The 25,911-nt window shown below is 42.8% G+C and overlaps 1 protein-coding gene across 6 annotated transcripts in view; it reads right to left on the bottom strand.

Annotated features, from left to right (window-relative positions):
* The window catches only part of NRG3 (neuregulin 3), a 1,061,953-nt gene extending 1,059,797 nt beyond the window's left edge, over positions 1 to 2,156 (bottom strand). For all 6 annotated transcript variants that reach the window (XM_032607268.1, XM_032607267.1, XM_032607269.1 and 3 more), the window contains exon 1: positions 1,176 to 2,156. In XM_032607268.1, the coding sequence (XP_032463159.1) occupies positions 1,176 to 2,013 (838 nt within the window). In that variant the 5' untranslated portion in view covers positions 2,014 to 2,156. The remainder of the gene's footprint in view (positions 1 to 1,175) is intronic.
* Between the last annotated feature and the right edge of the window lie 23,755 nt (positions 2,157 to 25,911).

Genomic DNA, 25,911 nt, shown 5'->3' with positions numbered 1-25,911 from the left:
AAGGTGGTGGGAGGGTGCTGGGAGGTCAATTAGTTATCTAAAACATGTATAAAGGTATAGGGAAAATATACACCTCCTAGACAGATAGAAAGCTATCATGCTTGGGGAAACTGGCCAGTAGTGGCAGCAACTGAGCCAAGGGTGAAGAAGCTACATTCAAAGAGTGACCTGTTTCAAATGAGTTGATTTTCTCACCCTTGAGTGCACAGAACTCTGTCCCATTTTGCCTAAATTTTTCAGGCATGTAGGGAGGGGAGAGGAGGTTCACTCTCCACCTTTGGGAATCGAACAAAGCAAACGCTTGGCAGAGCTGAAAAAACTCCTCCTCCGTCAGGACCCTAGAGGCGGCAGCTCTGCAGGGATCCCTTCATAATTCCCCTTAGTTAACTCACTCTCGGCGGCCACAGAATCCGTTTCTACACCTTGGAATGGCCATGGGCAGGGTAGGAGGTGATCACTTTAGCCCTTCGCCATGGATCGCCTCCTTTCCCTACCTCCCACAATGGCTTCTAATTAACCCTTCCTGGTCCCTGCCCGGGTCAGGGCTGCTGGAAGTGTCTACAGCTTCACCGTACCAACATCTCCATCAAATCATCACACACACACCCCAGCCCACCCCCACATGGATACAACTTCCCTCCGCGGTTTAACGTCGGTCGATTTACATGTGCTTTTCTTTCTCTCCTTCCCACGGGCGGGGAAAGGGCTCAGTGCTTTTGGGAAGGCCCTCCCTCCCCCCTCCCCCTCCTCCTCCCCCCTCCCCTCCCTCCCTCCCTCCCTCCCTCCCTCCTTCCTCCCTCCCCCAGCTCTCACCAGGAGCCGGATTGCAGAGCTCCCCAGCAGGTCTGCACTCGCTTTAACCCCTTGAAGGGAGTTAGTTCTCATTTGGGACCCACTTAAGTAGGGCCCGTGGAGCTTGGCTGACAATCTCCCTCTGCTTCACACCACCCCTACCCCCACGCACACACACACACACAGGAAAAGACCGGCACCTTTTCCCTCTCCTGTGGCCAGGTTTAATTCTCTCACTCCGTGTTCCAAACCTGGAATGGAGTGGGGGGTGGGGGTGGGGGTGAAGGATGCTAGAAGACAGGCGTTGGCGACGGGAAAGGACAACAGGAGGGCAGAATGGAAACTCAGCAGTAAATCAGAGTTCAGACACAGTGTTTACTTACGAAATTTGGGGCTGGTGCTAGTTTCTGGCGTGGTGGTGGTAGAGGAGGAAGACGAGGAGGAGGAAGAGGAGGAGGCAGCATCCTGAAAGGGAGACAGGGTCCAGGAGGGAGTCGAATCATGAAGGTAGGAGGAGGTAGCGTATGCCGCAGTGGGCCAGGAGGGCATGGCCGGGGTACTGGGGGTTCCTGGCACCGGGGGTCGGGAGCCCGGAGTGCTGCTACCGAAGAAAGGGGCTGTCGTGGACAAGACCGTCGAGGGGGCCGCAGTGTTCCGTGCCGTGGTGGAGCGCGGGCTGGCCCGGATGGGCACCCGCTGCCCGGGGAAGCGAGTGGGCGCCCGCGTGATGGTGGTCAGCCGGGTGCTAATCCGGTTGGGCGTCCTGGAAGAGGCGGCGCTGCCGGCGGAGGTGGCTGGAGACGTGGTGGAAGTGGTCGTGGTGGTGGTCTCCATGGCCTTGGGGAAGGAGCTGGGCTTGGAGAGGAAGAAGGGGTCCTGGCCCATCCCCTTGGAGTCCACCAGGTCGGTGGGCACGTATTCCTTGACGGAGCCCACCACGATCCATTTGAGCAGCATGAGGCTGAGCCCCAGGCCGATGAAGCCGATGAACAGAGGCACCACGCACAGCCACGTCTGCTGCCGGTTCCACACGATGCAGTCGCTACAGCGTAACTCCCGGGGGGGCTCGGCCGCCCCTTCGCCGCCGCCGTCCGGGCCCCCGCCCGCCGCCGCCGCCGCCGCCGCCGCCGCAGCCACAGCCGCCGCGGTGCCCTCCTCGGCCGAGGCGGCGGCTGCCGAAGCGGCTCCAGGTGGCGAGGCAGCGGCCGCCCCTTCACTCATCCTAGGAGCCGGTCTTCACCTTCGCCCCCCCGAGGGCCGCGCCAGAGGCATGGGGCCGCACGGGCCGGGCGCAGGCGCGGGCTCCGGCGGCGGCGGCGGCGGGCTCGGGCGCAGGCAGCGGCCGCGGCGGCCGCATGCAAATCGGCTCCCTGCCCCCACGCCCCTCCCCCCGAGAGGCGGGCGGCGGGCGGGGAGGAGAGGAGCGGGGGAGGGGACGCGGGCTGGGGAGGGGACGCGGGCCGTGGAGGTGGCGGCGAGGAGCTCTGAAGAGGGGCTAGACTGGCCCCCTGCGCCGCCGGCCGGTCAGGGAGCGGCGGGGCGCGTCTGCAGCCCGGCAGGCGGCCTCCTGTGCGCCGGGGCCCCGCGTCGTCGTCTGCTGCTGCTGCTGCTGCTGCCGCCCGCCGCCTGCATGCGCTCCAGCCGCGCCGGCATCCTCGGGGCGCCGCACCCGGCCAGCTCCCCGGGGCGCCCGCCCGCGCCGCCCCTGGGCCTCGCGCCGCCTTCAGGGGCTGAGCGGGCCGGCCGCGGAACGCCAGGTGCCAGAGATCCGCATTCCGACACAGTGGGGCCGGCCTGGCCGCCGCCGGTCGCCGGGCCCGCCGCGCCGCTTTCCTCGGCGGCTGCTCCGCGAGTCCGGGCAGTAAGATGCACCTGTTCTTTAGCCGGCCCGCAGCCAACCCTCGGCTAGCACTGTCTGGGAGAGACCAATCCGAGCGCAGTGCGGAGGGCAAGCGGCCGGGCTCGCCTAGCTCCCGCCGCCTGAGACTCCGCGCTGGCGCCGCTGCCCGAGAGTCAAACTCCAGCGAGCTGCGCCGCCGCCGCGAGCCCGGGGCCGGGGACGCACTGGGCGCCCGCGGCGGGTGCTGTCCAAGCCGCCGCGGAGGGAACCCCGCAAGCCGCAGAAGATTCGAAAGCACTGCCCGGCTCCCCTGTCCGGTCGCACTTGAAGGGGGAGACGTGAAACGAGAGACCGCGTCCGGGATCCGGGGGAACAGGGACCCCGGGCGGGAGGCGGCTCCAGGCGGGCGCTGGCAGCCAGGCGGGTGCGGTGTGCGCGGAGCCGCCACGGACTGGCTGGGCTTCAGGCAAAGTAGCGCCTCCCCCCAACACCTAATGGTGGTTTCTTAACGCGTACAAGATAAATGATCCAAGCAAACGCTCGCTTGGAAGTGTGTGGCAAAAGCAGCTCCCGACCCACCGATTGTGAGCCCCTTTCCTGTGTGGATGCAGTGGGGTCAGAGGCTGAAGCTGCGGGGCGAGAGAGCAGGGGCGTGTGCGCGTGCGGGGGGTGTCAGTGCGCTTCCCCGCCTGGCAGCGGGCGCTGCTGGATCAAGAGCCCGTTCCCTCCGACTTGCTAAGAGAGATGCTGGTGAAACAGACCTTTGTGCAATTACAGCCGGCAGATACCTCTTAACCGACGTGTGCTAACTTACCTTTTTAAAAAGGATTGTCTTTAAATGTAGATGTACACACAGGTGCACACATCACAAGGTAACTGATTGTGAGGTAACATTTAAAACGATTTGGGTTGGTATCCAAAATTCTTTCCTTTCTCTTCCTTTGGGTAGAGAGGCACCTGTGTACCTATATCTCAGGTGCAGTGTGGGACCCGCCTGAGGGACTAGGGGACCGGCCTAAGAAGGAAGGATGAAGGGGTACAGAGCCAGCATCAGCGTGGTTTATGCTGATGGTGCAAAACCTCTCTAGTCGACTCTTCCCGGATTTCCTGATCTAAAGTGGAAACCGGAAAGATGTTTTACAAGCTCCAAGAAAGAGAGTTTGAGGATGGCAGCCTCCTAAAACACCTTCCCTACACTGTTTGATTGGCGCTGATGATGAAAACAGCGTTCCCTCGGCCTGTAATCATGTCCCCAAAGATGAAGTTTTCAAGGTATCCATTTTATTCACAGGTGAAGAGCCGAATGGTACACTGAAAAGACTGCAAAGAGAGAAGGATGTATTGAAACAGGAAGCCCCTGAGATTTGGTGCCTACCAGAGTATTTTGCACAGACACGGTTAATAAATTATTTTTGATGGCAGTAATTCGGCTGTCACCTCTTTCAGCTATAACATTAATACTTTCCCCATAGGAAAGCTTTTGATTCTTAGTTTGATAGAACATGCCCTAATCCAGTAGTACTGAATTATGGTTCCAAAAATTGCGAGTGAAAAGAATACCACAAGCCCTTGAATCTATATTCCTTCACCTTTCCAGGGCAAGGCACAGTCCTCTTAAGTAAAAAGTGACCCAATCTCTACCTTCTGTGAGTGCTGGGCAGTAACTGGCCAACCTTTCCTGTATAGCAAATAAAGGTTAGCTTTCACAGAAAATATTGTGAAATTATAGCAGGTGCTTTTGTCGAGTATATAAGACAGAAAATTACTTTTCCAAAACATGCCTAATTCATTGCCGCCCCCCATTATTCCTGTGGCCCCTCCCTGCTTCCTTCCCCACTGAAATAAATCCAGTGTACAAAAAGGGATGCTGTAATGCTGCAGCTGGGCAAATGCTCCCCTGAAACTGCATTCACACAAAACTAACCCCGTGTTGTCACAGTGCTCCCCAATGCCTTCTTCATCTACCTCTCCAAATTACCCCCACTTCTCATTTCCACTTGGCTTTAACAGCTTATTCATGGTTCCCTGTTCAGCTCATTTTCTCCCAGATCCCAAGCCTCTGCACTTGACTACCCATTAGCTGCTCTCGCAGTGAACATTATCACTAGTAGAAGGGAAAAAAAAAAAAAAAAAGGACCTATGGCTGCGATAGCCTTGTATTGGGGAGTGGGTTTTATCAGCCCATCCAAGAAACTCTGGCTGGTACAATCATCATTAACTTGCAGTTTTACCATGAGGCTCCCTGGTAGCAGGCGGTAAGCACTGCAACTAGAATTGGGGGCGGGGGGGGGATCCACAACTGAAGCAAGGACAAGTGGTAGACATTCTCACTGCCAATAAGCAGCCCCCTGATCAGTCCCATGGTAGGGCGGAGTCTCAGTCTGGTGACTCACAGCTCGCTGAAGCAGAATGCTGGAGAAAGAGCTTCACACTCAGGCTCTGAAGACAGGGATTCAAGTTTGAGCTCTATAAGCAATAAAGTCACTCTGGGCCTCTGTTTTTCTCATCTAGGAAATGAAACTATAATACCTACATTCTATATAATATAAAATTGTATAGCTAAATATACTATTCACTGATGGCATCTTTTAAGCATGATTTTTAAAACACATCAGAAACCACTTTTATCAATATGTATTAAGTTATCACATAGTCTAAATAAAGCTTTTCAAAATACACTATATGGTCCTCAATCAAAATACAGATTACAACTTTCAAGGAACATTCTTGTTCTTCTGATATAATGATCTGAAAATTGTTCTGTTTTTTAATACTGAGGCTAATTATTTCATAAAGATGGATGTGCATGACCTATTAAGGAAGAGTTACTCATACTTTTCTTGGATATCTCTACCTACTATAGAGAGGGGTGTGGATTTTTCTAACAAATGGGAATGACATAACTCAGCCTCTCCTGAGCTCCATATCTGCCGGAATATAATCACCTTCTGGATGTCTCCTGTGTAATCCACTAACACATTAAGCTCAGAATTTCTAACCATGATTTAAAGTTTACCTACAAACCAGCATTTCTGTTGAATTACAGTTTTTCCCTTCAGTGGCACCAGTATCTCCAGACTGGGAGTCTCAGTGCCATCTTTGACTCCTTACCTCTTGTATCCCAAGTTCAATAAGTTGCCATCATTAATACAGTATGATTGCCCTGGGTTCCCTCCACTGTAAATTCTTTGGCAAAGGCCCATCCTTAGAACCACAAGGCTGGAAGTGAACCTGGTGGTCAAACACCTCCAATGTGTCGTCCCCCAAAATATCCCAGGCCAACAGTCATCTGGATTTAGCTGGAGCTCTAGAGAAGAAACCACTTCCTGCTGAAGACCACACAGCCTGCAGACAGTATACAAGTACAGAGGTAATTTAAAAAGTCTTTGTGTTGAGTCAAAAACCTGCCTTCCTATATTTTCACCCTTTCTTCTTAGCTTATTCATTATATAAACCTTCCAGGAACTAGGTGCCAGGCATGGAAGATGCAACAGAAAACAAAACAAAGCTCCCTACCTTCATGGAACTTATATTTTAGTGGAAGAGACTGACAATAAACAAACAAAATAGATAAATTATACAGACTATCAAGAAATGGGAAATGCCATTTTGGACCACAAAGAATATATCTTGTTGGTGTGAGTACACAGAACATCTCTTCTTCAATCCCAGCATCCTCGATTTATTTACCATCCTCTCAGGCCAAGAGGAGTTTACACCCCTAGGAGTAATAGGGTGCTCTTTTATTAGCTGTGGGTTCTCTGGATAAATGTAGTTACTACAGAAATCAGTCTAGCTTGTAGAATCATAATATCCTTCATAATATCCACTGGAATCATGTGTGTAGGCAATGTGATATCTCAAAACATTTCATGAAGTAAACACTTTACGAAGGGTTAATGTGGCTAGCCTTCTTCCCGTGGTTGCATGTTCCTTTTTCTCTCTTGCTTTAGTCCACTCCTGTTATTATAATGATACACATTCCATAGTATATCATTGTGGCCTTTTTTTAAAAAGAGAAGCAGATTGTTTTCTTCATAGTTCTCAACAAATAACCTTATTTATTTCTTGTGGGAGCTTTATGTATTATACATAGGATTCATTCACAATGTACTGGAAAAATCCCCTGGTGGATCTGTCCACAATACCTTGACTCCAAGGATTTGTGCATTATATTCTAATATCATAAATAAACAAAAACAATAATATATAAATTCTACAGAGCAAAAAGCAAAAATCGGAAAGGTGAAAAACTTCCAGTCACAACTATATCCTAGTCACAAAAAATGATTGTAACAATGTTCAGATTTAAGGTATGTAGACTGTCACCTAATGGCACTCTCATGAATTAGGAAATGCTGAATGCTGTATAATAGGAGGAGAGATTAGAAGTTTTGAATGAGGCACTAAGATAAAATAAATGTGAAATTTCAGTGGGAGTTGCCAAAAGACAATGCCAAAATTTCAAGATAGGTTAACTAAGAATTGGGTAGATGGGAGGTTTCCCTGGTGGCGCAGTGGTTAAGAATCTGCCTGCCAATGCAGGTATACCTAGGTCCGAGCCCTGGCTCGGGAAGATCCCACGTGCCACAGAGCAACTAAGCCCATGCCCCACAGCTACTGAGCCTGAGCTCTAAAGCCTGCAAGCCATAACTACTAAGCCCACGTGCCACGACTACTGAAGCCTGCACGCTTAGAGCCCTTGCTCCGCAACAACAGAAGCCACGACAATGAGAAGCCCACGCACCGCAACGAAGAGTAGCCCCTGCTTACCGCGACTAGAGAAAGCCTGCGCACAGCAACGAAGACCCAACACAGCCATAAATAAATAAATAAATAAATAAATAGATTTAAAAAAAAAAAGAATTGGGTAGATGGTACAACATATTGGAGGTTGAGGGCGGATTTTTTGTGAAGAGGACTTCTTTGGCAGAAGCTGTGTTCTGAGTTCACAGGCGGAGGAGCACAAGTACAGAACCTCATTACACCAAGTATAGTGAGAGGGGTCTCAAAGGAGTCCTGGAGAGCTTAGTAGAAGACCCCTACTCTTTGGGCAGGTCTCATTGGATTGTGATAGACACACAAGCCTCAGGAATCTCAAGTCAGGAGATGACTCAAGTGGACGGTGGCAGCAGAGGGCACTTTATGCCTCTGCCATACCAGGAAGGCATGAAGCCATCCTCCAGCAGGAGTCCAGTTGGAATGTACAGTGAGTGTAGCAGAGAAGCAGAGGTAGACAATGAGCTGGAAACTCAGTGTTGAAGGATCTGAGTGTCACAGTGAGATATCTATGTAATTTTTGTTTTGCATTGAATTCAAATTGCCTGTCCTTTAGGGCAGGGGTCCCCACTGCCCACACAGGGCCGCACAGCAGGAGGTGAGCGGTGGATGAGCGAGTGAAGCTTCACCTGCGCTCCTCTTAACTCCCCATCGCTCGCATCACCGCCTGAACTATCCCCCTGCACCCAGCCATGGAAAAATTGTCTTCCAGGAAACCAGTCCCTGGTGCCAAAAAGGTTGGGGACCGCTGCTTAAGGGTACCAACATGGGTACTTTATCTTGGCACTAGAGTTGCCATCAGCATTTGTCTTATCTAGTTTTGGGTTTCTTTGTCAATAATTTCGCCTTTTCTCCCTGCTATCTTTCCCAAACATTGGTAGATACATTTTTCTTAGATCACTTCACTGTATAACTCTATTCTTTTGAAATCATCTTCAGATCTGAAATTGGAGGACTGGTAGATGAAAGTTCACCTTGACAATTCACTGATCAAGCAGAGGACGTGGTGCTTTGGAAAGATTCAAGGACATGTCTTCTCAGTGTGGTCAGAAACAAAAGTCATGAGTTCACTTTCTCTTTCCCTCTCTCCAAACTGCAAACAGAATTCCATTTGGCAATTCACAAGCTTCTCACCACTCCCAGACTGGCTTGAGTATCTGCAAACCCAGGTATAGAAGGGACACAATGCAGAAAGCCAGCTCCCTGAAATGGTTTTTTATAACTGAGGAAGAAACACCTCTGTCTCAAAGTTCATTATTCCTAAGAAAGGCAGTTTTATACAGCTGCACATCCAGAAAGAGCTGATGTGAGTTCATACTGGTATAAATAACATTTTGCCTTCATCTCACCTTGTTTCTGGAAATCTACATTCTGCTTCCTCAGATTTGGGGATGAGACTTTCATAACACCCTCTAGGGAGAAAACAATCAGATAATTTCCTACAACTCTTCACTGGTTTTCTTTATGTCTCTACCATCACCTCCCGCCCCACCACCACCACCGAGCTGTTCAGAGAAGCCTGAGAACAGACAGCCTTGGCATCAGCCCTCGAGACCTTTAGTCACAGTAGTTTACGTGCCCATCATGGGCCTACCTTCTTGCTTCATTTAACGGAATATAAGGTAAGAGTGTGAATTTGGAGTTAGGCCCCCCCAGAACCTCTTCTGGGGATTATTGGTAGTCTAGGAAGGTTTTCAAGTGCTCTACAATCTCTGATTTTCTGTAGCAGATTCAGTAAAGGAGAGAGCAGAAATCCTGGAGTCTGATTTCAATCTGACTTTCAGGAGGTTGTTGCACAGTTGAAAACATACCGCGTGTGACGTACCTGGTGCCGAGGTTAGCAGTAGGCAGCTCAGAAATACTCGGTGAGTATTCTTATTTAATGAAAATCCAGTTGCCTCTATGGTGCATTACCTCAGGAGCCCACCTTTTCCACCAAGTTTTGCAGAAGATTTTTACAGGAGTTTGGCACTGCGTTGTTGACACTAACAAGGAGCAGCGAGGAGGCACTGCAGAGAAGCACTAGCCTCACAGCCCCAGGTGATGAATGTACACTCATTCATTCATTTCTGTGCGCCCCCAGCACACACACCACATGACCTGCTCAAAGGTGACCCACAGAATTACCAAGGAATAAGTTGTAACAGCTCATAGCAGATTTGGCCCATCTGTTTTGTCTCAAAAAAAAAAAAAAAAGAAAGAGGATATCTCAGGAGGACAAAACTTCCTTGGTGCTTATGAATTAAGAAAGAAGGAAGGAAAACGCCACCTAATTTTTTTAGGAAAAAGTATCAACTAAACCCAAAAGGCTAACAGTGTTTACCCCTTGTGAAATAGATACTCCAAGGGGTTTTGAAGACTTAGAAAAGCTGTTCTTTATCCTGCCTTTGAGACTTTTACATTTGATGAAGGACAGTTGCCTGTTTTAAGCAAAGAGCTCAAGAAAGGTCCAAATGTATGTTTATATCTGTACGTGACCATGCCTGTGTGCGGTGCTGAAGCCAAATGCAGACAGTGCAGGAAAGAAAGATTATTCAAGGAGTGCTTGGTGACGAACTTATCCACTGGTTCCAGAGTTTTGTTTGATGCTATCTGAATGGAGTTGTAGCTTTGTCTAGCATCACTGGTTGTAATAAGGAGAGCAGCCCGGATCCAAAGATCAGAAGGTCTCAGCATGGTGCTGTGACCTTGACTCTCACAGGGAGGAAACAAGAGTGATTTATAGCTGGAGTTGTTATTTTGCTGTTAGATGAGTCTCAGTCAGTCAGCTGAGCAGGAAATGTTTATCTCTGTGTCTATCTAGTTTCAGGGGGACAGATTTAATCTTAGCTAATCATTCATGAGATTAAGAACAAGACATTAGAGGGTCTGTGTCTGCCCTTTACAGCAGGTTCAGGAAAAAGGAGAAAGGTCTGTGTTTGGTCTCATCACAGGTAAATAAGGAGGGTCATCTGTGAATCTTATGGGGGTCATGAGAAAGAGTTTACAAGGAGTCTCATCTAAATCATATGGGGAAGCACACTTCTTGGTGGTAAGCCATTAACTGGAACATAAAAGGGTAGAAAGATTTCTGAAAAACAAAATTGTGGAGATGGTTTCCTTAACCACTGCCATTTTCCAGGAGCACAGGGTCCTGGTAAAATTCAACACTGGTATTGACATATATTTATAGCTCTCTTTTTAGCATTTTAAGAATGTATATGTGCTAATAATTATTAGTTAAAATAAGAGTAATAACATGTTTTATAGATTTATGCTTATTTTTACACGGGAAATATGAAGTAAAATTATCTGCCAATCTTTAGTATCTGTGAAAAACAGTGAAAAAAACATAGGAATTCCACCAGGAGGAGAAAAAAAGGGGATCAGAATTTGACAAAATATTCTTCATATTCTAGTTAGCTTAACAGAGGGTATTTTAGAATTTAGAAACCATAAAGCTGTATCACAGTAAATCCTTTAAGCCATGGATATATCCTATAAAATTTATAAAACACACAAACTATATTAATGTATTAGTTGTCTTTCTTGGGAGTATGGCCAACATACATTTTTTTTTTCAATTCAAGGTCTCAAAAATCATTTTTTAAATTAATGTTGGAATGTAAGAATATTAAAATGTCTTCCCTTTTGAATATAGACTTCTCGAGACATTTGATTGACATATTTGACCAATAATTGTGTTTGCGCATGCTTGGGTGTACGTGTGTGTGTGTGTGTGTGTGTGTAATGATATATGTAAAGAAGTAAGGGAGGGTGTGGAAGCAGATTTTGTATTAAGTATTTAGGGAATAAACTGGAATAGGAATGGGATTATATGTATGAATTAGAGAAAGCTATCTATGAAACAGTGATGATTAGATTCCAAACACAAGTAAGTTACAGAAAGTAAAAACAGATAAGTCTTTGGGCTTGTTTACCCAAAGGAAGTTCTCGGGGTTGGGGAAATGCAAAGTTGAGCCTCTCAGAGACTAACTAGGCCAACTGGCTCCCATTGCACTTTGGGAGGAAAGCCAGCTTTGCTTTGGAAATAAACAAGAGGAGTTTAGATGGCAGCCAACTGCAATACTGATGGTTGCTTTTATGAAAAACTCTCCACCAGGGACTGGAATAAGAAGATCCACCAAACTCTGGCCTCTCCTGAATCACTGTAAATGGAAACAATTTATAGTCCCTCCTATATTGGATAAGACTACAAACAAAAATGATACTATTTATGGTTACTGGTTTAAGTATTAAAGAAAACATTAGGCAAAAATCTCAGAATCATCACTTTGGGAATGATGTAATGAGAAAAATAATCTCCTTGGGAAATATTCAATTAGCTAGGAAGTATTCCCCTGGCAAGCAGACCTAGTAGGAGATGTTGGTTCTCTCTTGCCTTAAGGCAGATTTGCAAATAATTATACACTATTTGCCACCCCACACACAGATCTGCCCATTGTCCTTTTTCTCTCTGGAAATCCTAAACCCATAATTAGCATTCTTAGTGGTACTCTGGGGCACACTGGGCAACTGGCAGAGCAGCAAGAGAGCTCTTAGGCAAAGTACGATTTGTTTCCAGAATTTGAACTCCAAATGCACCCTTACTTCTCTGATCATTGAGATGAGGTATATATATATATATATATATATATATATATATATATATATATATATCTGTATCACTGAGGTGAGATATTTATTTTTATATATATATATATATATCTTTAAGCAAGAGGAGAGAACCCTAGTCTAACCTCTGGAACTTCCATCTGGGCTTGAACAATGACAGAAGATACCTCATGTCCTCTATGAGAATTTACATGAGGGACCCAAAAAGATTTAGAAGTTACATTAAAAAGTTTGGTGAACACTAAAGGTTGTAGCAATCTACAAGTGTGCTGAAGGAAGGCCCTGGAAGGAACCACACCCCCTTCACAAAAATCTTTCAAGCAGTCTTTCCTGGAAGATGAATTCCAACGACCCTTTGAAGTAGCAAGGCACACTCAGGATCTCATCATTCTATAAGGCTAATGGGTAAAAAGTGACACCTTTCATCTTTAAAGCTTTCAGACAAACTTTACATCATTCAAATTCCCCAAGCAGTTCCCTCTCCCTTTGGAAAAAATGGCCATTTCTTCTTTCTTTTTTAAATTAATTAATTAATTAATTTATTTTTGGCTGTGTTGGGTCTTCATTTCTGTACCAGAAACGAAGTTTCTCTAGTTGTGGCAAGCGGGGGCCACTCTTCATCGTGGTGCACGGGCCTCTCACTATCGCGGCCTCTCTTGTTGTGGAGCACAGGCTCCAGACACGCAGGCTCAGTAGTTGTGGCTCACAGGCCTAGTTGCTCCGCGGCATGTGGGATCTTCCCAGATCAGGGCTCGAACCCATGTTCCCTGCATTAGCAGGCAGATTCTCAACCACTGCGCCACCAGGGAAGCCCTTTCTTTCTTTTTAATTAAAATTTGCATGTGTGTGTGTGAGAGCAGATGGAACATCCTGGGTCTTTTCCTCTTTTGTCTCCAGGCAGCGTGCCAGAAGTGTCATTATGGAGAAAGGGAATCCTGCACATCAAATTTGGTCTGTCACACTGTGCTTTCAAAGAAGACTTAAACTGAGTTGCACATACTTTGGTTAAGCGAAGTCAAAGGTCATATATCATTTCTGAAAATACAGGTATCAAATACTTGATGGATTGAGAAAGTATGTGTCCATAAAGCAATAGGTAGAGCTGATACTATGACCAGTAAATACTTGATTCTTTGGCATAATTAAGGATTTGGGCAGTGAAGGGTGCACTGAACAAATAGTTAGGAAACCTTGGCTTGAACCCCTACTACTCCAATAATCTTATGAGACTTTGAGTCCCAGTTATATTGTCCATAAAATTTGGGCAACACTCCCATATTGGGCAACACGCCACGATTATTATGATGTTAAAAATGGAAAACAAAAGTGAATATATTTTGCAAATTTAAAAAAAAGTGCATATATTTAAAAGCACTCTGGTACTATCAATTAATGTGATTAATGAAAAGTTACTATTTCCAATTGTAACTTTATATTGGATTATATGGAGAATATATGAATCTCACTATTTTAATAAAAACCTCAAACTAAAATGTAAAAAAATTTTTTACCAATTTTAAGAATATGTGTCAGGCTTCTTTCTTTCATTTTATCTAAGTACCTCTCTCCTACCAGCAGATAAATGCTTTCCAGGAGATACATACCCGAGGAGCTGGGGCTAGGTCATTCCTTGAAAACTGCTGCCTTGGACAAGTTTATAACCAAGAAGAAGAAACACTATGTCCAGTGTTATTCTTTGCCCTGAGGACTTGGGGTGTAAGTAAGAAGACTGATTTGGATCCTCCCTTTGTCTTTTTTTTTTTTTTTTAAGTGAAAAATAGTTTATTAACATGTGCAGCATGCACACTTACGGGAGAAAGTCCTCTGCCAGTTGTTTACTTGGATGTTTTTGTGTTTTTTTTTTTAACAATATAAAATTAATTTTTTTCTTTTGTTTTTTTCCCTCCCTTTGTCTGAGTTGCCCTCATCTAGCTCCAAACACTTTTCTTTTGGATCTTTTGTGTAATCGTTTTCACTCCTCTCAGTACTTCAGGGGCCAGGAATTTTAAGCTCACATCTTTGGAGGAAGCTGGCTTTTCTTCAGAAAGTGACAAGCTGATTCTAACACTAATTTGGAAATTCTAGGGATATGGAATAGCCACAACAATCTTGAGAAAGAAGAATTAAGTTGGAGTATTCATGCTTCCTGGCTTCAAAACTTACCACAAAGCTACATTAATCATGACTGTTAGTGACATAAGAATAGACATATAGATCAATGGAATACAATTGGGAATCCAGAAATGTACCCAATATTTATAGGAAATTATTTTCTACAAGGGTGCAAGACAACACAATGGGGGCAAGAATAGTCTTTTCAACAAATGGTGCTATGAAAACTTGATAACCACATGCAAAAGAATGAAGTGGACCACTTGATTTCATCATACACAAAAAGTAACTAAGAATGGATAAAGGCCCTAAATATAAGAGCTAAACTATTAAGCTCTTTAAGAAAATATATGTATAAATCTTTATTCCCTTGGATTAGGCAACCAAAAAACAAAAAAAGCAGATAAACTGCACTTTGCATACTTTAAAAACTTTAAGTGCCACTATTGAGAAGTAAAAAAAACACAACAACCCAATCACAAGTCTACTACATTCCATTCCTTCCTTCCTTCCTTTCTTTCTCTTTCTCGTTCTTTTTTTTTAAATTAATTAATTTATTTTTGGCTGTGTTGGGTCTTCCTTGCTGTGCTCAGGCTTTCTCTAGTTGTGGTGAACGGGTGCTACTCTTTGTTGTGGTGCACGGGCTTCACATTGCGGTGGCTTCTTTTGTTGCGGAGCACGGGCTCTAGGCACACGGGCTTCAGTAGTTGTGGCACGCAGGCTCTAGAGCGCAGGCTCAGTAGTTGTGGTGCACGGGCTTAGCTGCTCCGCGGCATGTGGGATCTTCCTGGGCCAGGGCTCGAACCCGTGTCCCCTGCATTGGCAGGTGTATTCTTAACCACTGCACCACCAGCAAAGTCCTCGCTCTTTCTTTTTTTTTCTTTTTCTTTTTTACAAATGCAATATGTGAAAAATGGTACCTCTTTAAATTTATATTTCTTTGATAATTTTAACCTAATATCTTTATATATTTGCTAATTTTATTTCCTCTTTTGTCAATTGATTGTACCTACCTTATTTGTATTTCTCTTCATTTTCTGTATTAATGATGACAAAGCATTATAAATTATATACTAATTCCAAATGTATATATTTAGAATTTTTTCTTTAATAAATATTTACAATTTTATTAAATATTTAGCAATCAAGTAAACATTTAGATTTTTTCTTTCTTGGAATGCATATTAGGTAATCTTAGCAGATACTGTTGGTGCTCTGCCCAAATTCCTTTAAATCCTTTTACCATTTTTGTGTGACCCTCCTCTGGTTGCCATGTGTTTTTGCTCTGGGTGGAGATACTGTTACTCTTCCTTGGGAGACAAGCCTCAAGGTACCAGAACCTCCTTGACTGAACACACAGGGAATCTGAAATCTCTGGGAATTTACATTCCCATCAGGGGTGCTGTTAACCTGAAACCAGAGTTAGTCCACTTGTTTCTGGTTGGGACAAACTCTGGACCTAATTTACATTCCCATTTCTCCTACAGAATTTGGCTGACACCTTTTTTTCTGTGAGACTTGCTAGGTTCTTCCCTTTTCTGTTCCTGCTTCCTCCATTCCCTAACTAATCCTCCCTAGGATTGCACACAAATCTTCCTGGCTGTATGATTTATGACAGTAATGTTTTACTGTAAAGAGCGAAGAGAAAGAATGCTTTGGAAAAAGGTAAATTGTGGGAAATCAAAAGAATTAAAGCTACAAAAAACCTTTACACATTAACCTTTGAACATCAAGTGAAACTCATCCTTTATTTTTCAGATATGAAAGCTAATGTGGACTAAAAGAGAGCGTGTGGTTTTTGCCTAAGGACACACATGCTGGGCTAGTACTAATATTTTATTTGGCCACTTATAGGAGATCAGCTTAGTACATGATCCTGGAGACATACTGATTTGAATGAAGACTGGTTCTATTACTATGATCTATGACATGATCTATGGTTCTATTACTATGATCTATGTCATGACCTATGTCATCTACCTAAACTTCTCTGCTTCAACCACCTTGACTATAAAACTACTTTATATAGTTAATGTCATTATTAAATGACTAAGGGATTAGAACAGTTACTGACTAATCATTACTGGAGAAAAAAAGCTACTTAATTCAATATTCTTTATATCATGTAAACTTGGGCTAATTAGTTTAAAATGTTATTGCAAGTTAACATTTCACAGAGTACTTTAATGTAAGTTCCCTTTATTCTCACAAAAACGTTTATATTTCAGAAGAGGAAGTTGAGGCTTCAAATGGAACCATCTGGATATCTTGCGACCTGGTAGAGTTATCATTCCCCCGTATCTCAGCTACAAATGACAACAAGCCACAAAGAACATAAAACACCAAGATACAGAAGGCAAGTGACGCCTTCTATGACAGATCCTAAGACAAACTTATTGGCGCAACCTGGGACATCAGTAATGCTAAGTACAGGTCAGGTAGGCCACTGCAACCCAAGCAACGGACAATTGGGTGGTTATGCTCAGAAAATGTATTACAAGGTCCATGAATTCCTCTTAGAAAATGAAGGGAAAGCTGGAATAATCTGACAACCAGATAATTCATTCTATGAAGGAGAAGAGACACAATGTGGAATCCTATGTTTGTGAAGATGTCTGTGAAGCCAAGCCTGGGTAATTTTTAATGAGATTCAGTGGCTGCATCTCACATGAAAATTGAATATATGACCATACAATGTCCATTACAAAAAAGCACTGTCATAGGAACTAGAGAGTGGAAATAAGTACATTTTCCGTAGATACCCTGTCAATCCAAACTGAGATTGCTTTAACATTCAAAACCTGATTGAGGCCCAGTAATATGCCTGTTAAGACTACCTGACTGCCAGATCCCCATTGTGTGAAATAGCAGCAAATGAACGCTAGAATAAATGTTAACTTGCAGCCAGAAACAACACCAAGTTGCCATTTTTAATGCTCAGGAAAGCCTAGTTCATGTAAATTCTCAAACGACAAATTTTCATGGAATCATGAGCTGTGTTGCATTATACAATTTTCCTTTCGTTTTCACTTTATTTATTTTTGCTTTCATGTTAACGATTTGGCTCATAAATAATACGTAAAGATGGAACAAAATTTTACCTGAAGGCTTCACTATCCAATAATAAAATGCTACTGAGGACTTTCGTGGTAGCTGGGGAGGACATCTTTCTCACAAATATATGATGACAGGGCTGCCATATTCTAGGGGAAAGATGCTTTCCTGACTTCCTATTAGTCAAAATCCACGCAATTTAAAAATATTTCAAAGATGGTGGGTAGATCTTTTCAGCAGCTAAAATGGCACAGCCATGTTGCAACAGGGTGAATACAACTTACAGTTCACTCAATTTCTCAGCTTTGTAATTATGTAATTCTCAATGAAATTTTAATTGTATAAATTCACATTACTTCACATTTTGTGCCTAAATTAAGGCTTTATTACTATTTTATATAGTATTATTTTGAATGTGCAAAAAATGTACTCACCCTTTATTAGGTAACTGTAGCAAGCATTAACCACAGGAGGCAATTTTTAGGATGCATTCAAGGCTTTCTCTCCAAACCTTGATCCCTCTTCTCTCACCACATAAAAGAAGGAGATTTTTATAGTTCAAGGATAAGTTATGTCTCAAGCACAATAAATCAGATACAAAGGGAAGGGAGAGGAAAGTGTCAAGGATGACCACTAGATTTCTGGTTTGGCTACCTGTTTATATGATGGTGCCTTCCTTGAGAATAGGGATATTGGAGGAAAACTACATTGTGGAGTTCATAAATTTGGTTGAGGGAATATTGAGTTGGAAAGGCCTATGGAGCAGTAGAGTAAGTAGGAGCAGTATAGTAAGTTGGATATAAAAGTCTGTGGCTCACAAAAAGTGTAAACATGTATATAAACTAAGAGTGCCAATTTAATGTTTTATTTGCATTTATTGTGTTTGGCATTATTCTTATACGTGAAAATGTGTTCTTGAAAAATAAAGGAATGAAAATTCTGAACATGCCAAGATCCACGTGAAAATTCCTCTCAATATAAATCAAATATGACTTTGTTGAAAAACAAATAGACTTTAATGGGACAAAATTCGCCTTCAAACTCTCAGGGACTCGGAGGTCTCAGAAGACAGACTATCACCTGAGTGAAGATTATGTACAATACGTACAATTCATCCACAGGCATTGCATCCTCGCAGAGTTATGTCAAAACATCTGAAGTACAAAACAATTTCTTATCAAATATATCCTGAGCCATACGGAAAACAAAAATAAAACCAAAGTTTATTCCTCTAACCAAAAATGTTATTTTTATAGTTTAAAATGTTATTTTTATAGTTTAAGTTAGACTCTGTCTATAGAAAGTTTGGGAGATTTAAAGACTGTCTTATACTTTGTAGTCGTATATTTTTAAGAACTGAAATTATAGTTTAAAGTATTTTATTTCTAAGCATTGCTCTGTCAAAAAAGAAAGTTATACCGTCTCAAAAATTTTCAACTTGTATACAACAGTCGTTATGATATTTGGTATTTTCCTAAGTGACACTTTTTTAAATAAGTTAAGTCCCATCTTAACCCTGTTCTCTCTGTAGTGACTTTTCTTCATAACCCATGTTAAAATAAAGCTACTTCATTTCTGTTGATGTGTGATGCTAACTCAGCCCTTCCAACCTGTGATTCTCTTTCTAGTATCAACTCTGTTCTCTGCCAAGTGATTTATAAGCATAAGCCTAGAAATCTAGACTCAGATTATGATCATTTGCAAGGCTAGTAACTTTGATAGTGGGACCTAGTGCACTAAATCAAAGCACAGAAGTGCAAGTATTTGCCTGACTGGACAGGGAGTTTTATAAATGCTGTATAATCACAGTGCCAAAGAAGAAGATAAATGATTCGGTGTAAGCCAAATGTTACATTTTTGTTTGTCTTGAATGTAAATACATGTCTGGGAGAGTAAGAGAAGTATGTTAGAAATAACTCCAAACAAGGGAGTGAGCTTGAATTCCAGCTCTGTTTCACACGAAGTGTGAAGCTGTGGGCAAAGAGATTGCATGTCTTTGAATTTAAGATCCTCATCTGTAAAAGGGGATAATCATGCTTTCCCCAGGTGATCACTGGGAAGACCAAATTTCATAAGCCTGACCTGTGTTCCCTTCGGCATGTTTGTGTGAGGATAAAATACCATGAAAATAATGGTTCCAGGAAAGACAATGTTTATAACAAATGTATTTTAGGTAAGTCATTAGGGGGAAAGAAATAGAGTCACAGTAACCATTACAAAGGTGACCCCTCACTCACTCCTCTAGAACTGCAGTTCCTTTCAAATTCTTCCAAAAAGATGTGTCACATATACAGGCATGTATCGTGTTAGATTAAATGCCTTTCAGATCCAGGCACAGAAATTCTTCTGCCTCCTTTCACGAATGAAGGTGCAAAAAATATCAAAGTGGCTCCCTCTTTAGGGAAACACATTTCTATAGGAATTCTTGTCCTTCATCCAAAGACAGTTTGTGTGGAAATACTCTAGAGACTGTATACCATTACATTCTCAGTCTGGCCCCTTCCCTCCAAAATTGGCCCATTATCTTTGCATGAAATCTGTGCATCTTGACCCTCTCATCCCTCCTGCTCACAGTAGGACACTTGATCCCTTTTGTAAATGAACAGAAGGTGGATTTTTTATTTTTCTTCAATACCTGAGACCTGGAGTGAACAGTGCTTAGTTTTCAAGCTGTATCTTCTGGCACATATATAAAGCATCCATATCCATGCCGAAAATGGCTGATTATGACATCACTTTATTGATTTAGTTATAAGACTTCCCTATGAAACCCCCTTGCAACAAGAACATTTTCTCTCCTCAGCCATTAACAGCCATTCTTTATAAGAGATATAGCCAATATTTCTTCACTTTGCCTTATAGAATGGGAGAGAAAGGCTAAATTGTTATCTGTTGGGTCTTAGTCTAAAAATAGTTATTTTTTAGTTTTCTCTCCTCTTCTTGATAGACATGTAAAGAACAAATTTCTCTAGTATTTAATCCTATTTTTTTGTTTTCTAAGAATTTGGTCTTTTCTGGAATCTGTCATACATCCTTTTTCTCCTTGAAAACTAACAACTCATAGATAAATCTTGTCTTCAATTGCAGAAGCTTCCCATAGTCTTTATTATCTGATACATTTAATCTCCTTAATATTGTGCATGCTGACTTAAGCCATTAAGTCAAATGATCCAACAGTGCATGACGGGTCTGGGTTTAGCACAAGAAAGCACTTTCATTGGTGATAATGATCTAAGGACCCCTTTCTCTCATCTTTTATTCCTACTTCTATCCTAGTCTACTCATCCCTGGACCTCTTGATTTTCATATATGCTTAATTCCATTTTGCAATTTGTAATCGTTCCCTGCTCTTCTTTTTTTTTGCGGTACGCGGGCCTCTCACTGTTGTGGCCTCTCCCGTTGCGGAGCACAGGCTCCGGACGCGCAGATGCAGTGGCCATGGCTCACGGGCTCAGCCGCTCCGCGGCACGTGGGATCTTCCCGTACCGGGGCACGAACCCGTGTCTCCTGCATCAGCAGGCAGACTCTCAACCACTGCGCCACCAGGGAAGCCCCCCTGCTCTTCTTTTGGCTGACTTGATCTTGCCCCACTCCTGGGATTTTTTTTTTTTTTAACTATTTCTATTGCTTCTTTCCACTTCTGACTTCTTTAAGCAGCATCACCTGCCAGAGTGTCAGTTCCCTGGTATTTAAATTCCCATCTGGAGAAGCATTCCAGCTGGATTTGCTGGACATTATTGAACTCTTGCTCTGTTACTTTAATAGTCTTATTTCACATTTTTAAAAATTGTATGCTGCCCAACTTTTTTAGAGGTAGGCAGCAAATAAGTAATAAAACATTTACTTTGAACATCAAATTCTTGAGCCAAAAATCACCCATCTAAATTCTAGTACAACTATGTCAAACTCTACCAATCAACATGTAAATAAAGAAAGATCACTAACTTAGAGAATGACAAGTTTGGAGAATGGAATGTTCACGAAATCACTCTCCTCCCTGCTGAGTTCAAAGGCCTGTTATTCTTTTAGGATGGCCTTTTTCTTTCAGGCCAGAAAGAAAAAAAGCAGTGTTTAGTATAACAAAATCTCATGACAAGGAAATAAGGAAAAGCCCACAGAATTTATTATCATATGGTAATACATTTGTGTACAGTGTACGCATGCAACTACACAGTACAAATTGGGAGTGATTGGAGAGGACTCCATTCCACTTGAATTTCAAAACTTTCAGATAATGAAAGAATTTCAAAGAAATATAATTTTTATCATAATAAATATATTCACTGACACAAACTACTGGTAAATTGCTGCCAAATTGATTTCCTGCCAGACTTGATTTAATAATTAAAACATTCCTTATATTTAAATGTGTCTTTAAAACAACCAGGAAGATGAATAAAACAGCATATTTTCCTCAAACAATTCATAGTCCAGAAAGCAGAGAGATAAAATTCTACATAAGCACACCAGCAGGGACAAAAGCTTGAGAGAGACAGCTGTCACAAGTGAGGAGCACACAGAATTCTATAGAAAGCCCGAGGAAAGTGACCTAACTTGCATGGGAGCATCAAACTTACAGTAGGATGCATAGTCCTTGCACAATAAATGTTTGATTTCAGTCACAACTTTGTGTTGTGTGTCAAAGTGTTAGGAAAGAGTTGGAAAGGGACTCAGAATTTTCTGTTTCAAAAATTCTCATTTTACAGATAAGAAGAGTTTTGAGATCAGCTCTGAAAATGGAGAGATGAAGAGAAAAAAGAAAGAATTCCAGGTAAATAAAAGATCTCAAGCAGAAGTAAATATGGAAAATAGAGATGAGAATTATTAGCGTTTTGAGGAAACAGGTCTTATGAGAACAGACATATTTTAAACACCTCGACTTTACTGGTTTCCTATGTCTTCTGATTCATCTTTGTAACCCGACACGAACAGTTTCAGTGAACTGGATGAAACAAGCTGCTACTAATTTTATGTCAAGCTGGAATGCTTTCAAAAGGTATGTTGAGGCCACACCGTGGAATTCTGGTTTCATAGTCCATTGTGCCGTCAGTTACCACCACATTCTACTTATTGTTCATATTGGCTGAACTGGTCCAACCTGAGCTTTTAGGACGGCAATTGAATGCATTCATTCATTCAGAAGTAGTAACTCACATCTACTACGTAGTGGGCCTTTAACTAGGTACCGGGATAAAAACCAGTGAAATTAATAATTAAAATAATTCCAATCTTTAATTTGGATCTGTCAAAAAATCTTCATAATATTAAAATAAACTTGAAAACACTCATCTCTTTCTCTCCTTCACAGTTTCCTCTCACTTAAGGCTGCTCAAGAGCTAATGACTCACCACCACTCTAAAGCTCTCCCTCATCCCAGAAGCACCCACTCCATCCCTGCCTCTTTATTCCCACCTCTTTCCCCCAACCCTCTCAGATCTGTACCATAAAGATTCACTTAGCCTCATTGTCTTTCAGCTTTTTCTCTTTTCCCATTTCTCAGGCTGAGCCCTCCTTTGTTCATTTTTTTGGATACATCTGGAAGTTCTAAAATCCATTTTTGTAGAAAGCCACACATCTTAGAGGGTGGGGAAGATGAAGAGTCAAAATAGGCAAAGATAACATTGCCCTGAGGGATTGGAGGGAGGAGGTATGGCTACAGCACCACGAGTCCCATTTTCCTTTCTCCCTCCCTTCCTCCTTTACTTCCTTCCTTTCATCTATATATGTTTTACCATGTCATAATGTTCTCCCGATCAATCTTTGATGACTCTCTTCCTATCTCTTTCTCACACACACACACACACACACACACACACACACACACACACACACACAGAAATATAATGTGGCTCATTGAAGTTACCCTTATTTCTACGAGAGCACACTTCTTTATGAGAATGCATGTAAATAATGTTAGATGCCTTTGAAGATACTACCAGGTATGGTCTGTTTATAATCTTATAAAAATCTTTTATATCTTTTTTAAAAACTTGAAATCGGTGGCTGACTGGCTTCCTGGAGAACAGACAGAACACCATCAGCACCTCCCACTCAGAATCTCTATGCATTAACCTGCTCAAGGTTATGTGCTTACCAGTTGACAACCCTCCCAGTTTCCAGCTGCCACTAGATGTCCCTCCTAGCCAATGCTGAAATGCAATCACACTTTCCATCCTTCCTGGGGTCTCTGAAGTGTAAGTGGCTAGATGCGTAGGTGCACCTGACCAGCTCCACCACAGTGATAGCAGATTAGAAGGGGCTATTTCCAACCTGGTCTTGATTCAGCCTCTGGGAATGTTTGTACGGCTCTGATGGGTATTGAGGAACTTGTTTATTCATACTAAATCAGACATGGCTTTTTGGTGATGTTTCTTTAAGAGAGTCGTATCTGATTTATTTCAGTTCTCTCATGTCCTCATAGTGCCTCAGGTCTGAGCTTTATTACTCATCCTTGCTTCCCAGTCACTACATCTACCTTTGTCCCACGCCTGGCTTGATTTTATAAATGGGAAAACTTTGAAGTTCTCTGGAGTAATAATGTAGTCCAATATAGTTTATTGAATGACATGGCAGATACACCCTCTGGTGACCCATGATGAGTCACACCCCTGTGTCATCCTCTCCCCTTCTGTGCTGTGGAATCTGGGACTTTCTTCTAACCGATACAATATGGCAAAGGTGATGGGGTGTCACTCTCAGGGTAGGGTAAAGATGAAAAGATTTTACAGATATAATTAAGGTTCCTAATCTGTTGGTTTTGAGTTAATTAAAAGGGAGATTATCTTGGGTGGGCCTGACCTAGTCAGGTAGGCTTTTTTTGTATTTATAGCTTTATTTTAAAATAACAATAATAAACTCATGACGTGGTAACATTTAACACATTATTTTCTTCCCAAAATCAAAACGAACAGATAAGTCAACTGGCATTGTTGCATTTTTTTTTACAGCTCTTTTTTCTCTCTCGCTAAGCAGAAGACAAGGCAGAAGTGTTTTTCATAGTTTTTTGGTAATGGTGGATATTCTTTGATACTGTTCCAAAACTCAACCAACGGTTGTCTTTTAAAGACTAGTTGCAATGTAGAATCTGGAACCATTATCAATGAACTTTTCATAATCTACTTTGGATGATCTTTTATCCATTGATGAATTTGTGAGAGCAAAAAGATATTAGTCTTTGGAAAATATTGATTCACTGAGCTATACAGATCTTCCAAATGTTGCCTAATTTCATTATGTAATATCTAGAAACCACATTTGTTAATATCACTAAGAGTATTCAGGCCTTCCCTGAAGTTAGGGGCTCCAAGTAGCAGAGACCTTCATTCATATTCTCTCTCTCTCTCTCTTTTTCTCTCTCTCTCCCTCTCCCTCTCTCCCTCTCTCATTCATTCACTTGGATGAATCAAGCTGCCATGAAATCTGAAGTTGTATGACCCTGAGCTCTGCCAACAACCTGAAGGAGCTTAGAAGTGGATCCTTCCCCAGTCAAACCTCCAGATGGGAACAGAGTCTAACCAACACCTTGATGTGAGTCTTGTAAGAGTCTGAGCTCAGGACCCACCTCACTTGTGCCCAGACTCCTGACCCACTGAAACTGTGAGACAAGAAATGACAAATGTTTTAAGCTACTAAATGTGTGGTAATTTGTTATGCCAAAAGTAACATAACTACTCCTATTAAACGCACTCAAACATATTCAACCTAGCTGCTTGTGAGTAGCCAGAAGTTTTATCCTGCACCCCATCCAAATATTAGGCATTCTTCCTGTTTTTTAGCCCAAGTACAGAAATACAGAACACTTATTCCTGTTGCTGTCATAAAGTTATTTTTTGGCATTAGAATTCCATTACTATCATGAATTCATTTCAGTATTCTTCAGAAAAATTTCAGTCTTATGGCTCCTGAAAGATTTTTGCATATAAGCAATGACATTTCTTCCTCTCTGGGCCTGAGCCTCTTTACCACTGTTCTTTGGATTAGACAGTTTTTGTTTGTTTGTTTGGCAGCAACACCTAATCCCAACAATAAACTGCAAGTTTTCTTTGTAGCTTTGCAGGTTGGCTACCTCATCGTGCTACAGGTTGTGAATGGGACTCAGGTTCTAGGACCATCAGTCTTGCTGTGTTCTTCTCAAAGTTGACAGCACGTGTGGAGGAGAGAAAAAGTACACATGAGTGTCGCTTAACATCTTCACTCAGTGGTGGCACTCGATTTCTCAGAGTGCTGTGGACTGAATTATGCCTCCACCCATTCTCATGTAGAAGCCCTAACCCCCAATGTGACAATATTTGGAGACGGGGACTCTGGAATATGATTATGTCATAAGGGTGGAGGCTTCATGATGAGATTAATGCCCTTATGACACCAGACATGAGATACCTTTCTCCCTCTTTCTCTGTCCCTCTCTGCCATGTGAGGACACAGTAAGAAGGCAGCCATATGCAAGCCAGGAAGAGTTCTCACCAGAACTGAACCATGCCGGCACTCTCTTCTCAGACTTCTTGCCTCCGGAGCTAGAGAGAGAGAGAGAGAGAGCTAGAGAGAGAGAGAGAGAGAGAGTTAAGAGAGAGAGAGAGAGCGCGCTAGAGAGAGAGACAGAGAGACAGAGAGAGCTAGAGAGAGAGAGAGAACTTGAGAGAGAGAGAGCTAGAGAGAGAGAAGGGGGGGAGACAGAGAGAGAGAGGAGAGCTAGAGAGAGAGAAAGAAAAGAAAGAAAGAAA

This window comes from Phocoena sinus, chromosome 16, assembly GCF_008692025.1.
Source record: "Phocoena sinus isolate mPhoSin1 chromosome 16, mPhoSin1.pri, whole genome shotgun sequence".
Taxonomy (NCBI): domain Eukaryota; kingdom Metazoa; phylum Chordata; class Mammalia; order Artiodactyla; family Phocoenidae; genus Phocoena; species Phocoena sinus.
This window is presented reverse-complemented; position numbering and strand designations above follow the sequence as displayed.